At 56.7% G+C, this 20,842-nt stretch overlaps 2 protein-coding genes across 3 annotated transcripts; one reads left to right on the plus strand and one right to left on the minus strand.

Annotated features, from left to right (window-relative positions):
* Positions 1-1,839: 1,839 nt before the first annotated feature.
* PLD2 (phospholipase D2) lies at positions 1,840-13,878 on the minus strand. The gene is made up of 24 exons (XM_086685735.1): positions 13,707-13,878; positions 13,486-13,616; positions 13,229-13,371; positions 12,716-12,821; positions 12,561-12,626; positions 12,372-12,430; positions 12,108-12,200; positions 11,864-12,016; positions 11,192-11,341; positions 7,958-8,041; positions 7,746-7,824; positions 6,928-7,038; positions 6,332-6,502; positions 5,854-5,980; positions 5,577-5,695; positions 5,378-5,491; positions 5,150-5,254; positions 4,852-4,940; positions 4,618-4,731; positions 4,393-4,442; positions 4,067-4,201; positions 3,708-3,861; positions 2,848-2,962; positions 1,840-2,608 (listed from the first exon to the last, which is right to left on the minus strand). Exons 1-24 carry the CDS (start codon positions 13,813-13,815, stop codon positions 2,384-2,386), a joined length of 2,802 nt encoding a protein of 933 aa, XP_086541861.1. The 5' UTR covers positions 13,816-13,878; the 3' UTR covers positions 1,840-2,383.
* On the plus strand, positions 13,183-20,287 carry CE1H17orf114 (chromosome E1 C17orf114 homolog). 2 transcript variants are annotated; one of them, XR_015243800.1, is made up of 4 exons: positions 13,183-13,321; positions 16,508-16,645; positions 19,109-19,303; positions 20,002-20,140. XR_015243800.1 is itself a non-coding variant. In XM_086685736.1 (4 exons), exons 3-4 carry the CDS (start codon positions 19,485-19,487, stop codon positions 20,172-20,174), a joined length of 246 nt encoding a protein of 81 aa, XP_086541862.1. In that variant the 5' UTR covers positions 13,183-13,321; positions 16,508-16,645; positions 19,109-19,484; the 3' UTR covers positions 20,175-20,287. The 2 variants fall into 2 exon arrangements, 1 of the variants encoding a protein (XP_086541862.1); XM_086685736.1 differs by having other exon boundaries at positions 19,109-19,557; positions 20,002-20,287.
* The last annotated feature ends 555 nt before the right edge of the window (positions 20,288-20,842 follow it).

A 20,842-nucleotide genomic window follows, 5' to 3' on the forward strand; every position in this document is an offset into this window, starting at 1 on the left:
TTTTAGCATATATTTTTTTAATTTTTTTAACATTTATTCATTTTTTTGGTAGAGACAGAGCGTGGGTGGGGGAGGGGCAGAGAGAGAGGGAGACCCAGAATCCGAAGCAGGCTCCAGGCTCCGAAGCTGTCAGCACAGAGCCCGACGTGGGGCTCGAACTCACGAACCGCGAGATCATGACCTGAGCTGAAGTCGGACGCCCAAGCAACTGAGCCACCCAGGCGCCCCAAGCATATTTTTTTTTAAAAATGGGAGGTTTGCGGCAACCCTGTGTCAAGCAAGTCTGTTGGTGCCATTTTCCCAACAACATTTGTTGTTCACTTTGGGTCACATTTTGGTAATTCTTGCGATATTTCAAATTCTTCATCCTTATATTTGCAGTGGTGATCAGTGATCGATTCTGACTCACCAAAGGCTCGAATAACGTGTAGCAATTTTTAGCAATATTTTTTATTTAAAAAAAATTTAAAAACCAATTTTTTTAAGTTCATTTAAGTAATCTCTATACCCAGCGTGGGGCTCGAACTCACAACTCTGAGATCAAGAGTCACATGTTTCTCCGACTGAGCCAGCCAAATGCCCTGGCAATATATATATTTTTTTAATTTTTTTTCAACGTTTTATTTATTTTTGGGACAGAGAGAGACAGAGCATGAACGGGCGAGGGGCAGAGCGAGAGGGAGACACACAATCGGAAACAGGCTCCAGGCTCTGAGCCATCAGCCCAGAGCCCGACGCGGGGCTCGAACTCCCGGACCGCGAGATCGTGGCTGAAGTCGGACGCTTAACCGACTGCGCCACCCAGGCACCCCTATATTTTTTTAATTAAGGTATGTACGTTGATTTTGTTGTTGTTGTTGTTGGTAGACACAATACTATTGCACACTGAATAGATTACAGTATAGTGTAAACATAACCTTTTTTTTATGATGTTAGGATTTAATGGCACGTATGCCTGTGTTAATACAGAGCAATGAAACCCAGCGGCCGCAACAATGTTTAACCGGAAACAGCTTCTTGGTGCATCAAAGTAAAAGAGACCAAGAATGTGGACCTAACTGCTACGTGCCCCGGGAAGCCCAAACATTCATGTGAGTCACTTTACTGCAATGTTGGCTTTATGGCCACGGTCTGGAACGGGACCTTTCTACCGCTGAGTATGCCTGTGTTGTCTCTCTTCCCTCTGCAGTGGTGCTGGCCTGTGGAACTTTGTGCGGTGATACAAACGGCCTGTAACTGCTTGATGTGCTGACCCCTGGCACGAGTGGCCACCGAGCACTTGCTAGGGCGGCGTGTGGCAAACGGCGGACGCGCCCCAAATCTATAAATCACCCACTACGTCTCTGCAGCCGGCCATTTATGGAAGAACCATTCCCATTTCCCAGCTGGGGCCACTGAGGCCCGGAGAAGCGATAAGACTTGAGAACGTCGCCTAGGTGATGACAGGCCCAGGATGCGGGCCCAGTTCTTCCTGCCCTGAAGCCTGTACCCTTAACCGTTCCCACGGGGGCTCCCCTACGCCTCTTCCTGTGCTGTCACCCGCGGAACGAGTGACGGCCCCTCTGAGCCCAGCCCTTCTCTCCCGTGCAGCTGAAGCGGCAGCTCCCAGGCCCTCCAGGCGTCCTGGGGTGGCCCTGCCCTTCCTTCTCCAACACCTCCCCTTCCCAGCAGCTGGGGGACGGAGCTCCGGAAACTACAGGCAGGTGCAGTGGGGATGAGGCCGCAGGAAGGAGCCGGGAGGCGGGTGGGGCGAAGGCGCGGGGCCCCAGTGCCACGTGCGGGCGGGAACGGGGAGGCGTGCGCTCGGGCCGCGGTTCGGCCCGGGAAGAGCCGGGGACCTTGTCTAGACTAGGCGTTTATTTTTGAAATGCTCACTGAACGGATACAAAGCTAGTGTTTGTCCACAGGCAGCGGAGGGGGTAAGTGTGCACCCCGTGTGCACCCCAGCCCCCGCCCTGCCCACCGCGGGGGCGAAGCTGGGGGCGGGGCTTCGCTCTTCCCTCCACCTTGGCAGTAATGGCAGAGAGGGGGTTCGGGGGCAGGAGGAGGAAGGCCCAGGACAGGGCCTCCCCCAGGGAGGCATCCCGGGCGTGGGGGCAAGGGTCTGCCTCTGCCCTGGAACAGGGGTTTGAACCGGGCGGCAGGGGGGAGGAACTCAGAATGCCCTCCCGCCCCCCCCAACCCCCGTCCCGCCAGCCCAGAGGCGGAGTGACCTCTTCAGCTGCTTCTCAAGGAAGGGACCCCGTGGCTTGTCTTCTCTAGTCCTCTTCCGGCGTGCCTGCCCTCCCCCTGGTCTCGGAGGGCACTGCCCTCCAGCGTGAGGGAGCCCTCCAGCCTCGGTGGAGCCCAGCGGCAGGTAAGCTGTCCCGGGCTGAAGCCGTAGCTATGTCCACACTTCGAGGGGCATCACGCCTTCCTTGCTCCCCAGGGGGGGCAGCAAAGACTCATCCTCCAGGAACTTGAGGGGAAAGTGGACCAGGTGGCCCTGGACCTGGGTGAGCTCAGACCGGGCCAAAGGTGGGCTGACTGTGGCCAGGGGCTCCACGGCCACGTACTCCCGGAGCGCCCTGAGAGAGCGTGTGGCATTGGACGGCAGGCAGCGGAAGATCTGTGGGTGGGGGGCACAGAAGCCAGTGGGGCTTGGAGACCCTCGGCCAAGAGTCCAAGGTGCCCCCGCTCCCCACACCATATCCCCCCACGCTGACCCTGAGCCACTGAATCCCACGATGTGCCCGCCCCCCACACCCTCATCCCCCTTTTGGGAAGGGCTTGGCGGTGGGGCCTCCATCCTACCCCGGACGGGATAACCCGTGGATTTCCACACAGTCAGCCCCGCTCGGTGCCCACCTGCTCATAGATATTGGCATTGCTCTCGGCTGTGTCCTGCCACAGCTGAAAGAAGTCATCACAGACAGGGTCGCGGAGATCCAGGTCTGGCCGGGCATGTGCCCCGAGAATCACACTATGGGACAAAAGGGTCTCCGCCAGGTCAGATTAAGATCCTTGGAGGGGTGCCTGGGTGGCTCAGTCAGTTAAGCGACTGGCTTCGGCTCAGGTCACGATCTCACGGTTCGTGAGTTCACGCCCTGCGTTGGGCTCTGTGCTGATGGCTCATAGTCTGGAGCCTGCTTCGGATTCTATGTCTCCCTCTCTGTCTGCCCTTCCCCTGCTCACTCTCTGTCTCAGCCTCTCAATAATAAATAAACGTTAAAAAAATGAAAAATAAAAAAAAGATCCTTGGAGAAGGTGAATATCAGAAAAGTCAGATTATTCCTACGCAGGTAATTCAAAATAAACCCGATGTTAAACAGTACAATAAGCACAAATGAATCCAACAGAATTTACTTTGTATCTTCTTTGGCCACTATTTTGATGTTTAAAAAAAAACAAAAAACTACCAAGTTACTTTTAAAGTATTTGTTTCTCAGGGCGCCTGGGTGGCTCAGTCTGTTGAGCGTCTGACCTGGGCTCAGGACATGATCTCACGGTTCATGAGTCGGAGCCCCGCGTCAGGCTCCGTGCTGACAGCTCAGAGCCTGGAACCTGCTTCGGATCTTTTTAATATATGTTTCTCATGGTCTTGATATCCCTACTTTCCCGGTACCCTATGCTAGATTGGGAAACCCTCGCACCCGCTCCAGAGGCAGAGTAACCCCCTCCCAACCTGTGCCTCCCCGCCACGCCGGTAGCTCCCCACCCGGCCTTACCTGAAGCAGTGCTTCCGCAGACTCAAAGCAAACCGGCCCGCCTGATACTCCCCACCGTCCATGAGGGATGGTTCCATCTCTGTGTCCTCGATCAGCACGGCCAGCTCACTGTCTCGCTTCCCCAGCAAGCTCCGGTCGTTGATGTTGGCCGAGCCTGGGATGGGCGCAGGACGCAACGTGTCTGCCTGAGCCCTGGGGTAGGGGGTGGGAGGGGGTGGGAGGGGGTGGGGGGGGGGCCCTGCCCCATCAACTCTGCCCGAGGACCAGCCAGCTTCCCTCACCTCCCGCTGGGCCGGTGGGTGCGGCCCTACCCCCCCCCCACCCCCCCCACCCCCAGGCACCCAGCGTCCAGGACTGACCGATGATGACCGTACGGTCATCGGCGATGAGCATCTTGCTGTGGATGTAGATGAGTTCGGAGACCGGGTGCCCGCCCAGCTCTCCGTGCGTGCGAAGCCCGCAGATGGATATGTAGTCCCGCCACGCTGTCCCCACTGTGAGAAAGGGGGTGGGGCTGTAGGGAGGGGTGCCCTCATGTGCAGATGGAGCCCTGTCCCAGCTGCCTCCCCACTTCAAGGTCTATACGCGTCTCCCTGCAGTAAAAACTGCCTGCCGTCTCAGAGCAGTAGCCCCAGAGACACGCAAGAAGGACCCGGGCTGCAACCCCCTAGCCCCCAGCACTCACTGGCTGCTTTGAGGCGATGTAGGATCGAATATTCCCCACGGCACAGGGTCCTGAGGGAAAAGAGCCGGTGAGGGAGGTGGAGGCTGGGGGAGCTGGTGGGGGATGTCAGGAGAGAGGCGGACCCCAGAAGTCCAGCAGGAAGGGATGGGGACAGAGTCAGGGCAGGGGCATGGGTGGATGGCCACGGAGAGGCAGAGTCTGGCTGGGGGTGGGGGGTGGGGTCACCTGTAAGTGAAGTGCAGAATGGCCTGGATGGAGTTACCACCACCTGTCCTGATGTCACCTTCAAACCCCGGCAGCAGGGGCAGAAGCACGTAGACTCGGAAACGCTGGCCCTGTCTGGGAAGGGGGCGGAGTCAGAGGTCCCACCTGTCCCCCCCAAGCCCCGCCCCTCCGCAGGGGCTAAACCACGCCCACAACCCCATCCCGCGGCCAGTCCCCCCCCCCCCCCCGCCTTACTTGTGGGCCTTCAGGATTCTGTCCACAATCTCATCGCCCACCTTGTTCAGAACGGTCCGCCCGTCCGAGCAGCTAATAAAGAACTGATTCTGAGGCAGGGACCAAAGAGAGACATCAGCAGACAGGCCCCTGCCCCCCCCTGCCAACCCCAGGCCTAGGCTCCAGGCGCTGGCCCCGGGCTGCGCATTTCTCCAGGCCTGGCTACGCTGGCCCTCAAGGACCGATCCCGCTGCTCTCAGGTCCCTCTCATCCCCCGGGGTCCGCTCCATTCTCTGCCCCGCCCTCACCCCCGTCACACCTCGATGTACAGGAAGCGCTGGCTCTCCCTGATGGTGTGCAGATAGGCATTGAGGATGGAGTTTTCCATCGTCCCTGCTGACCAACGGTCCACCGACCGCAAGACCTGGCGGAATAGCGAATATGCTGTGGTTCCCGACCCCAGGAGAGGAGGGGGGGGGGCTCTCGGGCCGGGGGCCCTGGGCTGGAGGGAGGGAGGCGTGAGGACGGGCTGAAGAGGGGGCCTCACCTGCACAGTGGCGCACTGCCCCCCCGGGATCGTGAAGGAGAGCTGGTCCGCGGTGCTGGTGGATTTGGGCAGCAGGTAGGGGTACACGGGGGTCTTGTACTTGGCCTTGGTCGTCTGAGGTGGAGTGATGGCAGTCAGCGGGAGGCGGCCCCTTCCCGACCCCCCCCCCCCCCCAGCCCCCGCAGGAGGGAGTGGGCACCTTGGTGAAATTCCAGCGCTGGATGAAGTGGCGGGCCAGGTCCCGGGCGGGCAGACCGTGGACGGCCACCCCTACGTCCCGCCATGGCATCCGGGGCGTGGTCTCCCTGTCGATGAAATCTGGGGGGCCCCCGGGAGGATCAGGGGCAGGGAGGAGGACGAGGGGACCAGAGGGAGAGCTACATTACCCTTGACCCCGCTCATCCTGTTCTCGGTTCCCGCCTCGATGTCTGCCCCTACTCTCAGCTTTTGGGGGCTTGGGAGGTGGGGACCCTCACCCTCAAAAGGCCGGTCCAGCTGCACCCAGTCCTTAGTGATAAGATTGCTGTAGTCCTTGCCCAGCCAGAAGAGTTGGTTTTGGGACAGGTCTGGGGTGGCCGGAGCGTCTGAGCCGGGGGTGGGAGGCTGTAGGGAACACACCCAAGCCAGGGGCAAGGAGAGGTCATGGAGGCCGCACAGAGCCAGGGCCACAGAGAAGAGAGGAGCACTGAAAGTGTGAGACACAGAGACACAGAGAGTAAGAATGAGACAGAGAGAGTCCCACCCTGGCCCTCCCCTTCGGCCGCACTCGCTACCCCAGGGGAGTGGGACGGGGCCGTGGGGGTGGGGAGAGGACTGGGCCTCCTTCGAGGCACCTTCCTGGGGTCCCAGAAAGAGGAATCCCAGGGGCGGGCAGCACGCGAGTGACCAGCGGGGGCGGGCTGGCGCTGGGGAGGGGTGCGCCTAGCGACGCTCAGGGAGGCCTGGGGGGACCACCTGTGGGGCGGCTGGTTCAGAGGGGTCCCCGAGGTCAGTCAGCCGGTACTGCAGGTCGTCCCAGCGGCCGTAGGCGAGGTCCAGCCCCCCCAAGAAGGCCACTACTTGGTCCACGACCAGGAGCTTCTCATGATGGGCCCACAGCGTCACCTGGTCCGGGTGACGCATCACCTGCAGCAGGTGTGGGGGGAGGTCATGCGGGCGGGCTTAGGGGAGAGAAGATGGAGACATTGGGAGGGAGGATGGGGGGGGACAGGAAGATGGGGGGATGAGATGTTCAAGGAGAGGGAGGGTCGCGGGGCGCCTAGGTGGCTCAGTCGGTTGGGCGTCCGACTTCGGCTCAGGTCATGATCTCACAGTCCGTGAGTTCGAGCCCTGCATTGGGCTCTGTGCTGATGGCCAGAGCCTGGAGCCTGCTTCGGCTTCTGTGTCTCCCTCTCTCTCTCTGCCCTTCCCCTGCTCACCCTCTGTCTCTCTGTCTCTCAAGAATAAATAAGCGTTTAAAAAAAAAATTAGAAAGGGAGGGTCGAGGGGGTGGGGAAGTGTGGCGAGGAGGGTCATGGTTTTTGGGGGCGTCTCTGACGCCTGACAGTCACCTTTATGTTGGGGTGCAGCAGCATCAGAGCCCTCTTGCTGTAGCCGCTGTTAATGCCCAAGGCCAGCTCCACCTCCTTAAACAGCAGTACGGACACACGGACACCCTCCTCCTGGTGGTGAGCGGGGGAGGGGGGGTCAGAACGGCCCCCCCTCCAACCTCCCGATTCCTTCCCCATTCTTGGGGTTCTGTACGTCCGTGCACTCAGCCTGGGGATCCTCAGTGCTCACACCCTGCTCTGATGCTCTCAGCAAACTTAGCAGTGGGTGAGCACACTGTTCACCTGCCCATCCATCCATCCATCCATCCATCCATCCATCCATCCATCTTCCCAGCCATTTACTCACCCCCATATGTGCCACCTGTCATCCATCTATCCCTTCCCCCCTCCCCCCTGCTACTGATCCACCTTTCCACCCTCCTATCCTTCCATCTATCCCCCCTTTCCATCATCCATCCACCCACCGGCCCCTCCTCTCGATCATCTGTCTATCCATTAACGTCTATGGATGTCCCCAACATGGCGGACACCGGGCCTTATACTGAGGCTAGCGATGTCATTCCCGTGGGAAAGGCAGACACGTACACCCCCAGGTAACGCCACAAGGCGTAATGGGTACTTGGAGAGAAGTCTGCACCAGGTAGAGGAGGAGCATGAAGGGGGAGGTGTAAGTTCCTCTTAAGGAAGAAAAGGAGGTGATGCTTGCCAGACAGCAGCCCAGGATAGACGTGTTTCCTCCCCTGAAGCTTCAGCTTCCTTTCCTTCTCCCTTCTGACCCACCTGCACGCACCTCCCCTCCCGCCTGCCACTCTCCTCACCGCCTTCTTCTTGAGCATAATGTCCAGTCTCCAGTCATCTGAATGGGCCGGACGCTTCAGGTAAATCTCAGGACTCAACCTGGGATTCAGGGCAGGGGGTGAAGGGCGAGCAGCCAGCCCCTTCTTCCCTGCCCCTCCCTCCTCTGGCCTGTAAGCTGATCCGGGGCAGGCCCTATCCTGCCCCTTCCTGCCTGAGCTTTTCCCCTACTCACCACCAGTCTGTGATGAAAATCTCCTCTTGAGCTCCTCCGATGGCGTCTGCCACAGCGGCAAAGTAACCCGCCCCGTTCACAAACCTGGAGGGAGGGGAAGGTCAAGCCAAGGAGGTCAGAATCAGAAGCCAGAAAGCTCTGGAGAGTGAAGACCCGAGGACAGTCATGGATCAGAGGTGACGGCAGGGTCAAAGATCAGGAGTGATCAGAGAAATCAGACGGTGTCAGACGTATGAAAGGGGGACAAATTTGCCAGTTTAAGCTAAGTAAAATTAAAAATTACAGAGGGCACAAAAAGCTAAAGAAGATGACTAAAGGTGGGGAACGTTAACGCATCATACATAAAGAGTTCCAGCGGATCAGTAAGAAAAAGACACACAGGCCAACGGCGAAATGAACAAAGATTAAGAACTGACAGTTCGGGGCGCCTGGGTGGCGCAGTCGGTTAAGCGTCCGACTTCAGCCAGGTCACGATCTCGCGGTCCGTGAGTTCCAGCCCCGCGTCGGGCTCTGGGCTGATGATGGCCCAGAGCCTGGAGCCTGCTTCCGATTCTGTGTCTCCCTCTCTCTCTGCCCCTCCCCCGTTCGTGCTCTGTCTCTCTCTGTCTCAAAAATAAATAAACGTTGAAAAAAAAAAAATTTAAAAAAAAAGAACTGACAGTTCACAGAGGAGATTAAAATGGTGAACCGTAGGAAAAGATGTTTAATCTCAATAGTAAAGAAGGAAATTGATATCAAAATGGAATAACATGTCTTTAATCCACTAAATTGGCAAAAATAAAGATCACTGGCAATGTTCAATATTAGCACGCAGGAGAATGAGAATCCTCATAGACTATGGGAATATACTTCGGTTATAGCCTTTTTATTTTTATTTTTTTAACATTCATTTATGTTTGAGAGACAGAGTGTGAGTCGGGGAGGGGCAGAGAGCGAGGGAGACACAGAATTCGAAGCAGGCTCCAGGCTCTAGCTGTCAGCACAGAGCCCGACGCGGGGCTCGAACCCACGGACCGTGAGATCATGACCTGAGCCGAAGTTGGACACCTAACTGACTAAGCCACCCAGGCGCCCTGGTTATAGCTTATTTAGAAGACAGTTTGGCAGTATCCGAATATCAGACACACATACTGTTTAATACCATTAAATGCACATAGTAATTCTATTTCTAGGGATGCATCCTATTAAATGCTTTGCTTAGGCAAAGACTGTGTTCAGTGCAACATCGCTTGAAATAAGAATTTGGCTCCCCTGCTGATGTCCTCTCTCCCTCTCTCAAAATAAATAAACCTAAAAAAAAAAAAAAAGATTTGTAAAATGAGAATTTGGGGCACCCGGGTGGCTCAGTCGGTTCAGCGTCCAACTCCTAATCTCAGCTCAGGTCTTGATCTCAGGGTTGTGAGTTCAAGCCCCATGTTGCACTCTGCGCTGGGTGAGAAGCCTACAGAAGGAAAGAAAAGAAAAGAAAAGAAAAGAAAAGAAAAGAAAAGAAAAGAAAAGAAAAGAAAAGAAAAGAAAAGAAAAGAAAAGAAAGGAAAGGAAAGGAAAGGAAAGGAAAGGAAAGGAAAGGAAAGGAAAGGAAAGGAAAGGAAAGGAAAGAAAAAAGAAAAAAGAAAAGAAGAAGAGAAAGGAAAAGAAAAAAAGAAAGGAAGAAAGAAAGAAAAAGAAAGGAAGAAAACCTGAATGCCTAATCTCTAACACACACATAACGTGAAAAAGAAAAAAATAAGCTACAAAAGCAAGTTCGTGATCTCAGGGTTGTGAGTTCAAGCCCCATGGCGTGCTCTGCACTGGGTGTGAAACCTACTTTAAATAAAATAATAAAAATAAAATAAAATAAAATAAAATAAAATAAAATAAAATAAAATAAAATAAAATAAGAAAGAATCTGAATGCCTAATCTCTAACACACACATTAAGTGGGAAAAAAAAATAAGCCACAAAAGTAAGTTCATGATCTCATTTACATTAAACCAAACAGTAATGTATGCGCATAAGCCTATGAAAGTGTACAGGCCGAGAAAGGAGAAGATACACAGGACTCTGTTGTGAGGGTTATTTCTGGGGAGAGAGCTGGGCTGTTGGGTCTTGGGCAGACGTGAGGCCAGGGAGTAAAGGGCTGGGCAACAAAGGGGAACTTAAGTTGTTCACTTATTGTGCTTCTGCGTCGTATCGTTTTGGCTTTTGAATAACAAATAGTATGATGGTGAAGAGTGGGGTCTTGACCCAGACTGCCTGGGTTTGAATCCTGCTTCCACTGTCTACAAGGTGTCGGACCTTGGGCAAGTTCCTCAGCTTCTCCTTGCCTCAACATTCTCATCTGTAAAATGGACACAGCACCTGTGCCTGCCTCGTCGGGTTCGCGAGAGGGTTTAATCATACTTAGCGCAGCTCCCAGCACGCAGTGAGAACTACGTAAGTATCAGCTATTAGTTCTTATGAAACAAATGAATGTCAACACCGCCTCCAAGAAAAAAAATCCTTCCACCACTCCCTCCTGCCTATGATGAAGTCCAACCGCTTCAGCTTAGCACGCGGGGCACACCCAGGCGCTGTCAACCCCCAGACTGTTCTCTGGCCACTCCTCCCCCCCCCCCCCCCCCCCCGCCAGGGTCACCAAACATGCCAGCCTGCTTCTTCTAGCCTCGGTGCACGGGCTAGTCTCCGCTTTCTTCCTAAGGCCAACCTCAGGGTCACTGCCTTCTGCAAGGCAGTCCTGACATCCCCACCGGGGGGTGGGGGGGGCAGATGTTCCCCCGCTGTGCCCGGTACCCTGTATCTACCACCGGAACGGCCGGAAGTTACCATTGTTCTGTGACTGAATCACCTACTGGGTTTTCTTATTCCTGCCACTGGGCCTGGCACGTAGTAGGTGCTTAGTAAAACGTGTATTGGATGAACGAGTGAATCAGAGCGATTTTAAGAGCTCATAAGGCACAGAGAGAGCCAGTGTGATAAAAGGCAGTTAAAAAGGTCACAGGAGGTCAGAGAGGCCAGGGTCGGAGGAGATGACTGGAGATGACTGGGTATGGGGGTCAGAGAGATCAGAGGGAAGGCAGATAATCAGTGTGGTTAGAGGTCAGATGGTCAGGAAGACTGGAGAAGTCAAAGGGGGAGGGTGTCGAAGCCAGAACGGGTCAGAGGAGATCAAAGAGGACCAAGGAAAGGACTCAGAAAACACAGAGAGGGTCACGAGGCCCACAGACAAGCTCCGAAGGGATGGCAGTGTCTCACCACCGGGCCAAGGTCCTGGGCCGGGGCGGGGCATAGCTGTCGTGACGGTGCAGCTGTATGAAGTCTCTTCCCGGGCCCTGGGCCAGCTCCATGATCTCCTGGCCCCACCACCGTGCCTGCCGGTAGCTGCCACACTTGAGGATCAGGGACCTGAGCAGGAACAACGAGATGGACCACAGGCTTCACCCTTCGTGCCCTGGCCTCGCCCGATACATCCCTCTTTGGCTGTCCCTTCTTTCCCGCTTCCTCCCTTAGTCCCTAATTCACCACCCCACCCGGACAAGGCAGGCGTGTGCCTTGTTAGGTCACCGGCGTGTGCCTTGTTAGGTCACCGGCACAGCACGGAGTTTTGCACCCAGCACTCGGGGGTTTGCTCGAAGGAACGAACGAATGAACGAATGAATGAACGGAGCGCCCTTTCTTTTATATCGGGAGTCCCTCCCCCAAGCTTGTACTTGACCCCCTCTCTCTGGGCCTAGGTTCTAAGAGCAGTCCCAGGCATGTGGCCAGACCAGTTCTCTGGTTCCAAACCAAGGCCGGCTGGGGGGGGGGGGGGGGGTTGGATGGGGGTGGGGGATGGGGTGGAAATGCTTCCTTTCCTTCCACTCACTGCCTCCCCCCCCAACGCTCTCGGCTCACCAGGTGTCCGTCTACACCAGCTGGAGGCCTTACCTGTGGGAGGTGTCGATCCTGACCCCGTACCGCGTCTCAGTGCTCCGTTTCCCCACCTGCACCTCGAAGCCAGGGTCAAAGAGCTGAACAAAGGAGATGGCGCCCGTCTCGAGGCACAGGTACAGCAGGAAAGAGTCCTTCACCACCAGCCACCTGGAGCGGGAGGGCTCCGTCCGTTCCTCCCTGCCCACGGCATCTCCTTCCTCGCCCCCACCACTGCCCCGCTGACCGCTCCGGGGCTCACCTCTTGGACCAGCGGTAACACACTTGGTCCCGGCCACAGCAGGTGAGGCCAGGAACTCGGTGGCCGCCCGAACGCTTCCGGATCACTCCTTCCCTGTGGGCAGAGTCGGGGAGCGGGCGTGGGGTGGGGAGATGCCCGAAGAGGAATCCGGATGCCCGCCGCGCCCCCGCCCCTGCCCGCGCACCGGGCACTGCTTTCCCCATCCTCAGGCAGGGAGGGATCCGCGGGTTTGCCCGTGGCCCGCGCGGGATGTCGCACACTCACAGTCCTTTGGAGCCAAGGTCTGGGATGAAGGAGAGCTGGCTGACTTCCAGGAACTCCGTCTGCCGAGGAAGACGAAGGCTCAGGGGAGAGACTCTGGCTTCCAGCCCCTCAGACCCCACGGGCCGGGGTCCTCTGCCCCCCGGGGGTCTGATGAAACTGCCCCCCCTAAAACCAGCCCCTGGGCCTTACCATGGCGTGGTAGTTGCGGTAGAAAGACATGGTCAGGAGGCGGTTGAGGTAATTCTCCAGGTATTTCTGAAGCAGGGACAAGAGACAGACACAGATGGGACCGGAGCCATGGGCGCACGAAATGCCTTCCCGGGCGGTCCGGCGTCGGGTCGCACCTGTTTGCTGGACGCGTGTCTGGAGGAGCCCTCGGGTCCTGCGCGAGGCAGAGAGGGCATCTCGCGGTTGGCGGCTTCTCCGGCGGGGGGATGGGTGGTGGCAAAGCTGTGGAGGCGAGGCGGGAAGAGGGTCAAGTGGGAGCCAGGAAGCTGAGTGCCTGGATCCCTGAAGCACGAGACCGGGAGGCTTGGGGGAGGCCCGGAGGCTGGCAAAGGCCCCCTATCCTGAGAACGGAGACGCGGGAAGCTGCCAAGGGCATTTTGGGCGCCCCGCCCGGCTGAGATACTGGCACAGGACCACGGACAGGGAGAGCCGAGCTGGGAAGGTTTCCTGGTAACCGGGGTCAGGGAAGGCCCCCCCCCCCCCCCCCACCACCACCAGGGGCCAGAGCTGGGGCAGGAAAGGAGCTGGGGCAGGGAAAGGGTGCGACAGGCAGAAAGCAGTGGTGGCGGCTGGGGCAGGGACAGGATGGGGCACCGCCTTCCCGACAGGAAGCAGACGGGTCCCCTTACCGGGCCAGAGGGAGCAGACTCATCAAGACTTTGTGCCTCAGGAGGTCCCGGTGCAGCTCCTGGAAATGACGGAATTTCTTCTTGGTTGTCCAGGTAAAGGCGCCGTGAGTCAAGCGGACGGAATACAGAGTGCAGGTTCCCACCTGGGGGCGGGAGGCACCCAGCGGTTGTCCCCTGGCCGGGTGGCAGCGCCCCCTCCTCCCCGACCTCCGGGCCGGCCCTGCCTTTCCCCACGTCCCCAGTGCCCGGCCAGCCACCTTGGATCCGCTGGTGTATCTTTCGGTTCCCACCACTCGGGCTGTGACGGGCACCCCAGGGGCGAACACCAAGGGGTGCATTTTCAGAGGCTGCAGGTCGTAGATGGCCAGGAAAGGGTGCATCCGGTCAGCTGGGGGAGAGAAGGTGCGAGAATGTGAACCCCAGGAGGTCCCGGCCGCCCCCCACCCCGTCCTCCCCCAGCGCCGTCCCCCCTACCTACCTGGGTCCTCCCCCTCCCTCAGAGTGTCCAGCTCGTCGGGCTCCATCTGCAACTGGCTGGAGTCCAGCTCGCCCCCCGCGGGGAAGAGGCTCTGGGGGGTCGCCGCCATCCTGGGCGCAGGGGGAGGCCTCAGGGAGGTGCCGTGCCCTGCAGAACCCGGGCCCCCCACCCTCCCCACCTCCCTCGCGCGCCCTCCTTCCCCTTCGGTCTGCAGCGCCCCGCCGACCCGCCTTGACCTCCACCCGGTCCCCGGGTCCCGCATCCAGGATGCCTCAGCCCCGCCTCCCGTCCCGGCCCCCGCGCGCCCTGGAGCTCCCGCCGGGCCCGCGGGGCCCCGAGCCGGGGCGGAGCGGAAGCCGGGGCGGGGCGGGGGGGGGGGGTGGTTCGCCGGGGACCCCGGGGCTCCGGCCAGGCCAGGCCGGGAGCGGGGGGGGCGTCCAGCGGGAATGAGGAAGTCCCGCGCGCCCCGCCCGGGAGGGACACCCTGAAATCTCGGCGCGCGGCTGAGCCCGCGCCCCTTCCCGCCCCCCGCCCCCCTCCCCCGGGGTCCGGGCCCCGCCGCCGCGCGCCCCCCGGGCCCCTCACCCCGCAGCCCCAGGCGGCGCCCGCGCCGGTCCGCCAGCCGAGGGAGCGGCACAGGGAGCCGGGCCCACACCCGGGCGGCGGGGCGGGAAGGGGCGGGAAGGGCGGGAAAGGCCGGCCCCCGGGGGCGGGTCTCCCGGCCTCACCTCCGCGCCCGCCCCGCCGCAAGGCCGTCGAGCGAGCGCTGGTCCCGGGGGCTGCGGCGGGCGGCGGTAGAGGCAGGGCCGGCGCAAGGGCCCGGGGGCCGGCGGGGGGAGGCGGCGGTAGAGGCAGGGCCGGTGCAAGGGCCCGGGGGCCGGCGGCCGGGGGCTGGGGAACGTGCGCTCCTACACCGCTCCTGCACCACGTCTCGCCACTTGCCCCGGGCCGGGCTCCGGGCGCACAACAGTGAGCGAGCCGGCCGCCGCCGAGCCCGCTCTCCGGGGACCCACAGTCCGGGAGCAGGCGGGAAACTCTCAAGTTCTAAAAGACAAAATATGCCCCCTTTATTTACTTATTTTTTTTAATTTTTAAAACTATTTAATTTTCGGAGAAAAAGAGACAGGGGAGACAAGAAGCACGAGCAGGGGAGGGGCAGAGAGAGAGGGAGACACAGAATCCCAAGCAGACTCCAGGCTCCGAGCTGTCAGCACAGAGCCCGACGCGGGGCTCGAACCCACAGACCGCGAGATCACGACCTGAGCCAAAGCCGCAGACTCAACCGACTGAGCCACTGGGGCGCCCCTATGCCCTCTTTTTTTTTTTTTTTTTTCAAATGCGGATTTCCTTATCTCTCCCGATGGACATCTGGGTTGTTTCTAATCTATTGCGATAAAGCTCCTATAAACATTCCTGTAGGAATCGTTGTGTGGATAAGCGTTTCCCTTTCTCTTGGGTAAATAGCTCGCTGAGGCGTTGCCAGGGCCTGTAAAAAGTGCATTTTACCTTTATGAGAAACTGCCAGACTGGCTCCCAAAGTGGTCGCTCCGTTTTGCTTTTCCCAAACCAGTCTGTGTTACTTCTGGTGGTTCCACGGTGTGGCCAGCATCTGACGTGGTCCAACTTTTTAGCATTAGCTGTTCTGAGGGTAAAGGAAGTAAATCATCGTAGCTTTATTTGCCTTTCTCTGAGGAGTAATGAAGCTGATAGAGTTTCACGTGCTTACTGGCCATTTGTATAATCTTCTTTTGCAAAGTGTCTCTTCTAGCTTTTGGTAATTTTTTAAAAACAATGTCATATCACTGAATTCGTTCCTTGTATATTTTGAACACAAATCCACTAGCCGATATATGTATCACAAATACTTTGTCACAGAATGTGGCTTCTGTGTTTAAAATCCTAGTGCTCTTGGGGAGCCTGGGTGGCTCAGCCCGTGGAGTGTCCGACTTTGGCTCAGGTCATGATCTTGTGGTCCATGGGTTCGAGCCCCACGTCAGGCTCTGTGTTGACAGCTCAGCTCAGAGCCTGGAGCCTGCTTTGGATTCTGTGTCTCCCCCTCTCTCTGCCCCTTCCCCACTCATGCTCTGTCTCTGTCTTTCAAAAATGAATAAATGTAAAAAAAAAAAATTAAAAAAAAAAAAGAAAATGAAAGCACTGATTCAAAAAGATATATGCATCACCATGTTTATAGCAGCATAATTTACAATAGCCAAGATATAGAAACAACCTAAATGTCCACTGATTGAACGGAGAAAGAAGAGTGGTACACACACACACACACACACACACACACACACACACAGAAATATTGCTCAACCGTAAAAAAAGAATGCTATCTTGCCATTTGCAACAACATCAATGGATTTAGAGAGTATGATGCTAAGTGAGATAAGTTCGCGAAAGACAAATATCATATGATCTCATTACATGTGAAATGTAAAAAAATGACCAAACAAAGCACAAACAGATCCAGAAATACAGAGAACAAACCGGTGGTTACCAGAGGGGAGGGGGAGGGGAGAGCGCAGTCCAGGCTTCCAGTTAGGGAACGAATGAGTCGTGGGGATGAAAGGTTCAGCACAGGGATTATAGACAGTGATACTGTAACAGCACCGCGTGTGGTGACGGGTTGGAGCTACGCTTGCGGAGCATGTAGCATAATGTATACAGTTGTCCAATCGCTATGTTGTGTCGTACTCGCCCAACACTAAGGTCACATTGTGTGTCAAACGCCCTTTAACTGAAAGAGAAAAAGTCAGTGGTAGAGCTACCCTATGGCAACCCAACAATTCTGCTCCTAGGTGAAGACCCAGAAGAATTGAAAGCACGCGGGCGCACAGAGACCTGCACGCAGTAGTACTCAACTAGCCAAACCGTGGGAACAACCCAACGTCCCTCAGCTGCTGAATGGGCAGACAAAACATGGTGGTTCCTCCAAGGTACACCACTCGGCCACAAAAAGGAGTGGAGCTCTGGCACGCGTTACCACAGGGGCAGGTCCTGAAAATATTACGCTAAGGAAGGAGCACCTGGGTGGCTCAGTCGGTTAAGCATCCAACTCTTTTGTCATTATTTTTTTAATATTTCTTTATTTAAAACTTTTTTTTACATTTATTTATTTTTGAGAGACAGAGACAGAGCACGAGTGGCAGAGGGAACAGAGAGAGGGGGAGATACAGAATCGGAAGCAGGCTCCAGGCTCGGAGCTGTCAGCAAAGAGCCCGACGCGGGGCTTGAACCCATGGACCACGAGATCATGACCTGAGCCGAAGTCGGCCGCTTAACTGACTGAGCCACCCAAGGCGCCCCACTCTCTCTTAAAAAAAAAAAGAAGAAAAGAATATGCTAAATGAAAAAAAAGCCAGACACAAAGGACCACATATTATGTGAGTCCATTTAGACGAAATGTCCAAAACCTGTAGAGACCGAAGGTAGGTTAGCCACTAGCTGGGGAGAAGAAGGACAGGGGAGTGACTGACAGGGGGTACAGGCTCTCTTTCAAGGATGATGAAAATGTTATAAAATTAGTTGATGTTTCTCAACTGATGAATATAGTAAAAGCCACTGAATTGGATCCTATAAAAGGGTGAATTTTAGGGGCGCCTGGGTGGCTCAGCTGGTTGAGCGTCTGACTTCGGTTCTGGTCATGATCTCCCGGTTTGTGAGTTCAAGTCCCGCGTCGGGCTCTGTGCTGACAGCTCAGAGCCTGGAACCTGCTTCCGATTCTGTGTCTCGCTCTCTCTCTGTCCCTCCCCTGCTTGTGCTCTCTCTCAAAAATAAATATTTAGGGGCGCCTGGGTGGCTCAGTCGGTTGGGCGTCCAACTTCGGCTCAGGTCATGATCTCGTGGTCCGTGAGTTTGAGCCCTGCATCGGGCTCTGGGCTGACAGGTCAGAGCCTGGAGCCTGTTTCGGATTCTGTGTCTCCCTCTCTCTCTGACCCTCACCTGCTCATGCTCTGTCTCTATCTGTCTCAAAAATAAATAAATGTTAAAAAAAATTAAAAAAAAAATACATTTAAAAATATATATAAAAATAAAAGGATGAATTTTATGGTATGTCCATTCTATCTCAATAAAACTGTTGTTACCAAAAAAAACCAAAAAACCTCAAGTAAGCTGCAAACACATACAACCTGGGCGAAGTTAAAAACCGTTATGCTGAAAGAAGTCAGACAGACGGAAGTAATACTCTAGGACTCCACTTAAATAAAGCCCGGAAACAGGCAAATCCAATCTGTTTGGACAGGAATGAGATCAGTAGCTGCCTGGGGTGGGAGGCGTAGAGAAGGAAGGGAAGCTGGTGATGGGAACGTCTTGTATCTCGACTGGGGTGATTATTTCACGAGTGTGTACCCTTGTTAATATTTACAGACCTGGACACAGATGTGTGTATTCAATTGCATGTAAATTTTCACTTCAATAAAGGTGACTTATTTATGTTTATTTATTTGTTTACTTTTGAGAGAGAGAGACAGAGCACAAGCAGGGGAGGAGCAGAGAGAAAGGGAGACACAGAATCGGAAGCAGGCTCCAGACTCCCAGATGTTGGCACAGAGCCCCAACTCGGGGCTGGGTCACGACTTGAGCCAAAGTCGGACGCTTCACCGACGGAGCCGCCCAGGCGCCCCTTGAGACCGGTAATTTAGAAGTGCGAAACAGGGGCGCCTGGGCGGCTCCGTCGGTGAAGCGTCCAACTTCGGCTCAAGTCACAATCTCACAGTTTGTGAGTTCGTGCCCCACATTGAGCTCTCTGCTGTCAGCGCAGGGTCTGCTTCAGATCCCCTGTCCCCCTCTCTCTGCCCCTACCCTGCTGTTCTGTCTCTCAAAATCAAAACAAATAAACTTTAAATGTAAAAAAAAAAAAGAAAGAAGGAAAGAAACAAGAAACAGGTTTCTGAGTCTGCTAGTCCAATAGAGCCGGCAACTTCCCAAGTTAAGAGCACGTTTGCACGGCTGTGCTGGGGGGCGTTTAGAGTCCTTGACGAGGGTGCTCTGCTCCCCCCACCCCTGTCCCCTGCCCGGCTGAGGGCATCAGCACCTGATGCGGGGAAGCTCACTGCAGAGCACAGAGTGGGCTGGGATCAGGGGGTGGGGATGGAGGGAGTCCCCGCTCCAGCTGCCTCCGTGACCTTGCTTGTAAAATCAGGACAGTGATAACATGTACCTCCAGGCATCACTGACATGATTAAGCAAGATAGCAAGTAAAAAGTCCCTTGAATCTACCTGGCACAGCATAACTAATCCATTGTCAGTGTCCTATTAAAGGCGACAAGAGCTCCCGGACCGTTTAGTGAGAACCTAACGTTTCCTCGGCTAGCACAATTTCACCTTCCGTGAGAACAGACTATTTTTTTTTTTTCTTTATGATTTTACGTCATGGGCATTCTGAATTCTCATTCCAGAATACCAGTGAGTCCCCAGCAGCATCCAGGCTGGAAGCAAGCTGTCAGCGGGTTTTCACGGCTCCCGTCGGTGGCCCCAGCCCCTCTGTGTCTGTCTCTGCCACCTCCCCCCTCCCAGTGGCCTCCTGCTTCTCCCTGGAGATCAGAGAGGGCTCCCAAATTAAGGGGGCGCGACAGGATAGGTGTCTGAATGGGGTATCCGTCCACCTCTTCCCTCCTCCCTCTCCTCCTCCTTCCATCCCCTGGCGCCTATAATCACCAGGCGGTCTGAGGCTAAGTGGTAGTTTGGCCCACAGTGGGGGGGCTTGCCAGCCACACCCCTCCTCCTGGGGCCCTCCTGACCAGTCCCAGCACCCTGGTCTCCTCCACTGGTGAGATGGGTCTCAAGGGGGCATGGTGTTTCCCATGGTGTGGGTGCCGGAGGCAGCGGAGGACTGGAAGAGGAGCAGGTATGGGGAGGGGGTGGCTGAGGAAAAAGGGGGGCTGGCAGGGAGGCAGAGAGACCGCACCGGGGACAAAGGTACATGGTCAAGCCAGTGGAGGGAAAGGAATGGTCTGTTTTGCGGGTGGGAGGTGGGCTTCCCCACAGGGCCGCCTAAATACCTCGCGGGGCCGCTGCCGAATGAGCAAGCGAAGCCCCCGTAAAAAAAAAAAAAAAAAAAAAAAAAAAATAGCACCTTCGTGACGGTGACAGCAGCATCACAGCAAGCAGGGGCCCTTCTGCGTGGCGGGTCCCCAGTGACCGCCCAGGTCGCAGGCCTGCTCTCTCCACAACCCCTCTCGGGGCCCCAGGACCCCAGGTGGCCTCCCTGGCCTCTTGGGTCCTCACCGTGGGGAAGGAAAGAAGAACACGGGCCGCAACACCCCTCTCCCTCCTCCCACCCCCCTTCCAGGCCTGGATCCGGCTGCCCCTCCAGACCCAAACCCCAGCCAGGCTGAAGCCCCCACCGTGGCTGAGGGAGGGATACCCTCCCTAGGGTCTGGCGCCTACTTCAGCAGGAAGGCCCGACTCTCCTTCCGCCACCAGCTGCACGACCCGGCGACGGCCAATGACTCCACCATTTGATGGGGACGACCGGGGGCTGAACTTTGCAACCTTCCCTCCCCAGACTTCTGGGTGATCCCTGTTTGGCCCCACAGCCCCCACGACCTTGTCATTAAATATACTCAGAGCTGCCAGGTGCTGTGTGCGCGCGTGTGTCTGTTGGGGGGGCGGGGTGGGGAGCGGTTGAGGGCCGAGGCCCTCCCCCCCCCCCCCCCCCCCCCCCCGGGGCTGGGGTGCGGCGCTCAGGGGGAGAAGCATAGCACCTATGGTAGGGGACGCGGGAGTAGTGAGTGACACAGCTGATCTAACTCGGGGCCCAGGTGGGGGTGCCAGAAGGGAGGGTGCCCCGAAATCGAGCTTCAGAGTTGAGGGTGAGGAGAGGCTGGAGGCCAGACGGGACCGCAGATGAGGCGAGGAAGCGTGTGCGTCCCCTCCCTTCCAGGCATTGAGGATGCATCAGTGAACCGAGCAGAGACCCGTCTCTTCTTCCCCATCCTCCACCCCACCCCCACCCCCACCCGGGGCTCAACTCCTCCTAGGGCACGTAGACACAGGAGCTAAGAGAGAGGGCGGTGAACGCTGTGGAGGGAGTCACGCGGTACCTTGAACGTTGGGCAGGAGGGGTGGGGGGGGGCTTGGAAATTCCAGGTAGTCAGTTAGGGGCTTTCTGATAAGGTGGCATCTGAGAC

Source organism: Puma concolor, chromosome E1 (assembly GCF_028749965.1).
Source record: "Puma concolor isolate L17-30 chromosome E1, mPumCon1.1.hap2, whole genome shotgun sequence".
In the NCBI taxonomy this organism is placed as follows: Eukaryota; Metazoa; Chordata; class Mammalia; order Carnivora; family Felidae; genus Puma; species Puma concolor.

Excerpts from the sequence above, each read along its gene's own strand:
- PLD2 (XM_086685735.1), bottom strand. The coding sequence starts at position 13,815 with ATGGCGGCGACCCCCCAGAGCCTCTTCCCCGCGGGGGGCGAGCTGGAC. Across the intron at positions 6,503-6,927 it reads TGCTGCACCCCAACATAAAG|GTGATGCGTCACCCGGACCA; the intron begins GTGACTGTCAGG and ends CACCTGCTGCAG. Across the intron at positions 2,609-2,847 it reads ATGCCAATATCTATGAGCAG|ATCTTCCGCTGCCTGCCGTC; the intron begins GTGGGCACCGAG and ends CCCCACCCACAG.
- CE1H17orf114 (XM_086685736.1), top strand. The coding sequence starts at position 19,485 with ATGGGTCTCAAGGGGGCATGGTGTTTCCCATGGTGTGGGTGCCGGAGG. Across the intron at positions 19,558-20,001 it reads GAGGACTGGAAGAGGAGCAG|GCCTGGATCCGGCTGCCCCT; the intron begins GTATGGGGAGGG and ends CCCCCCTTCCAG.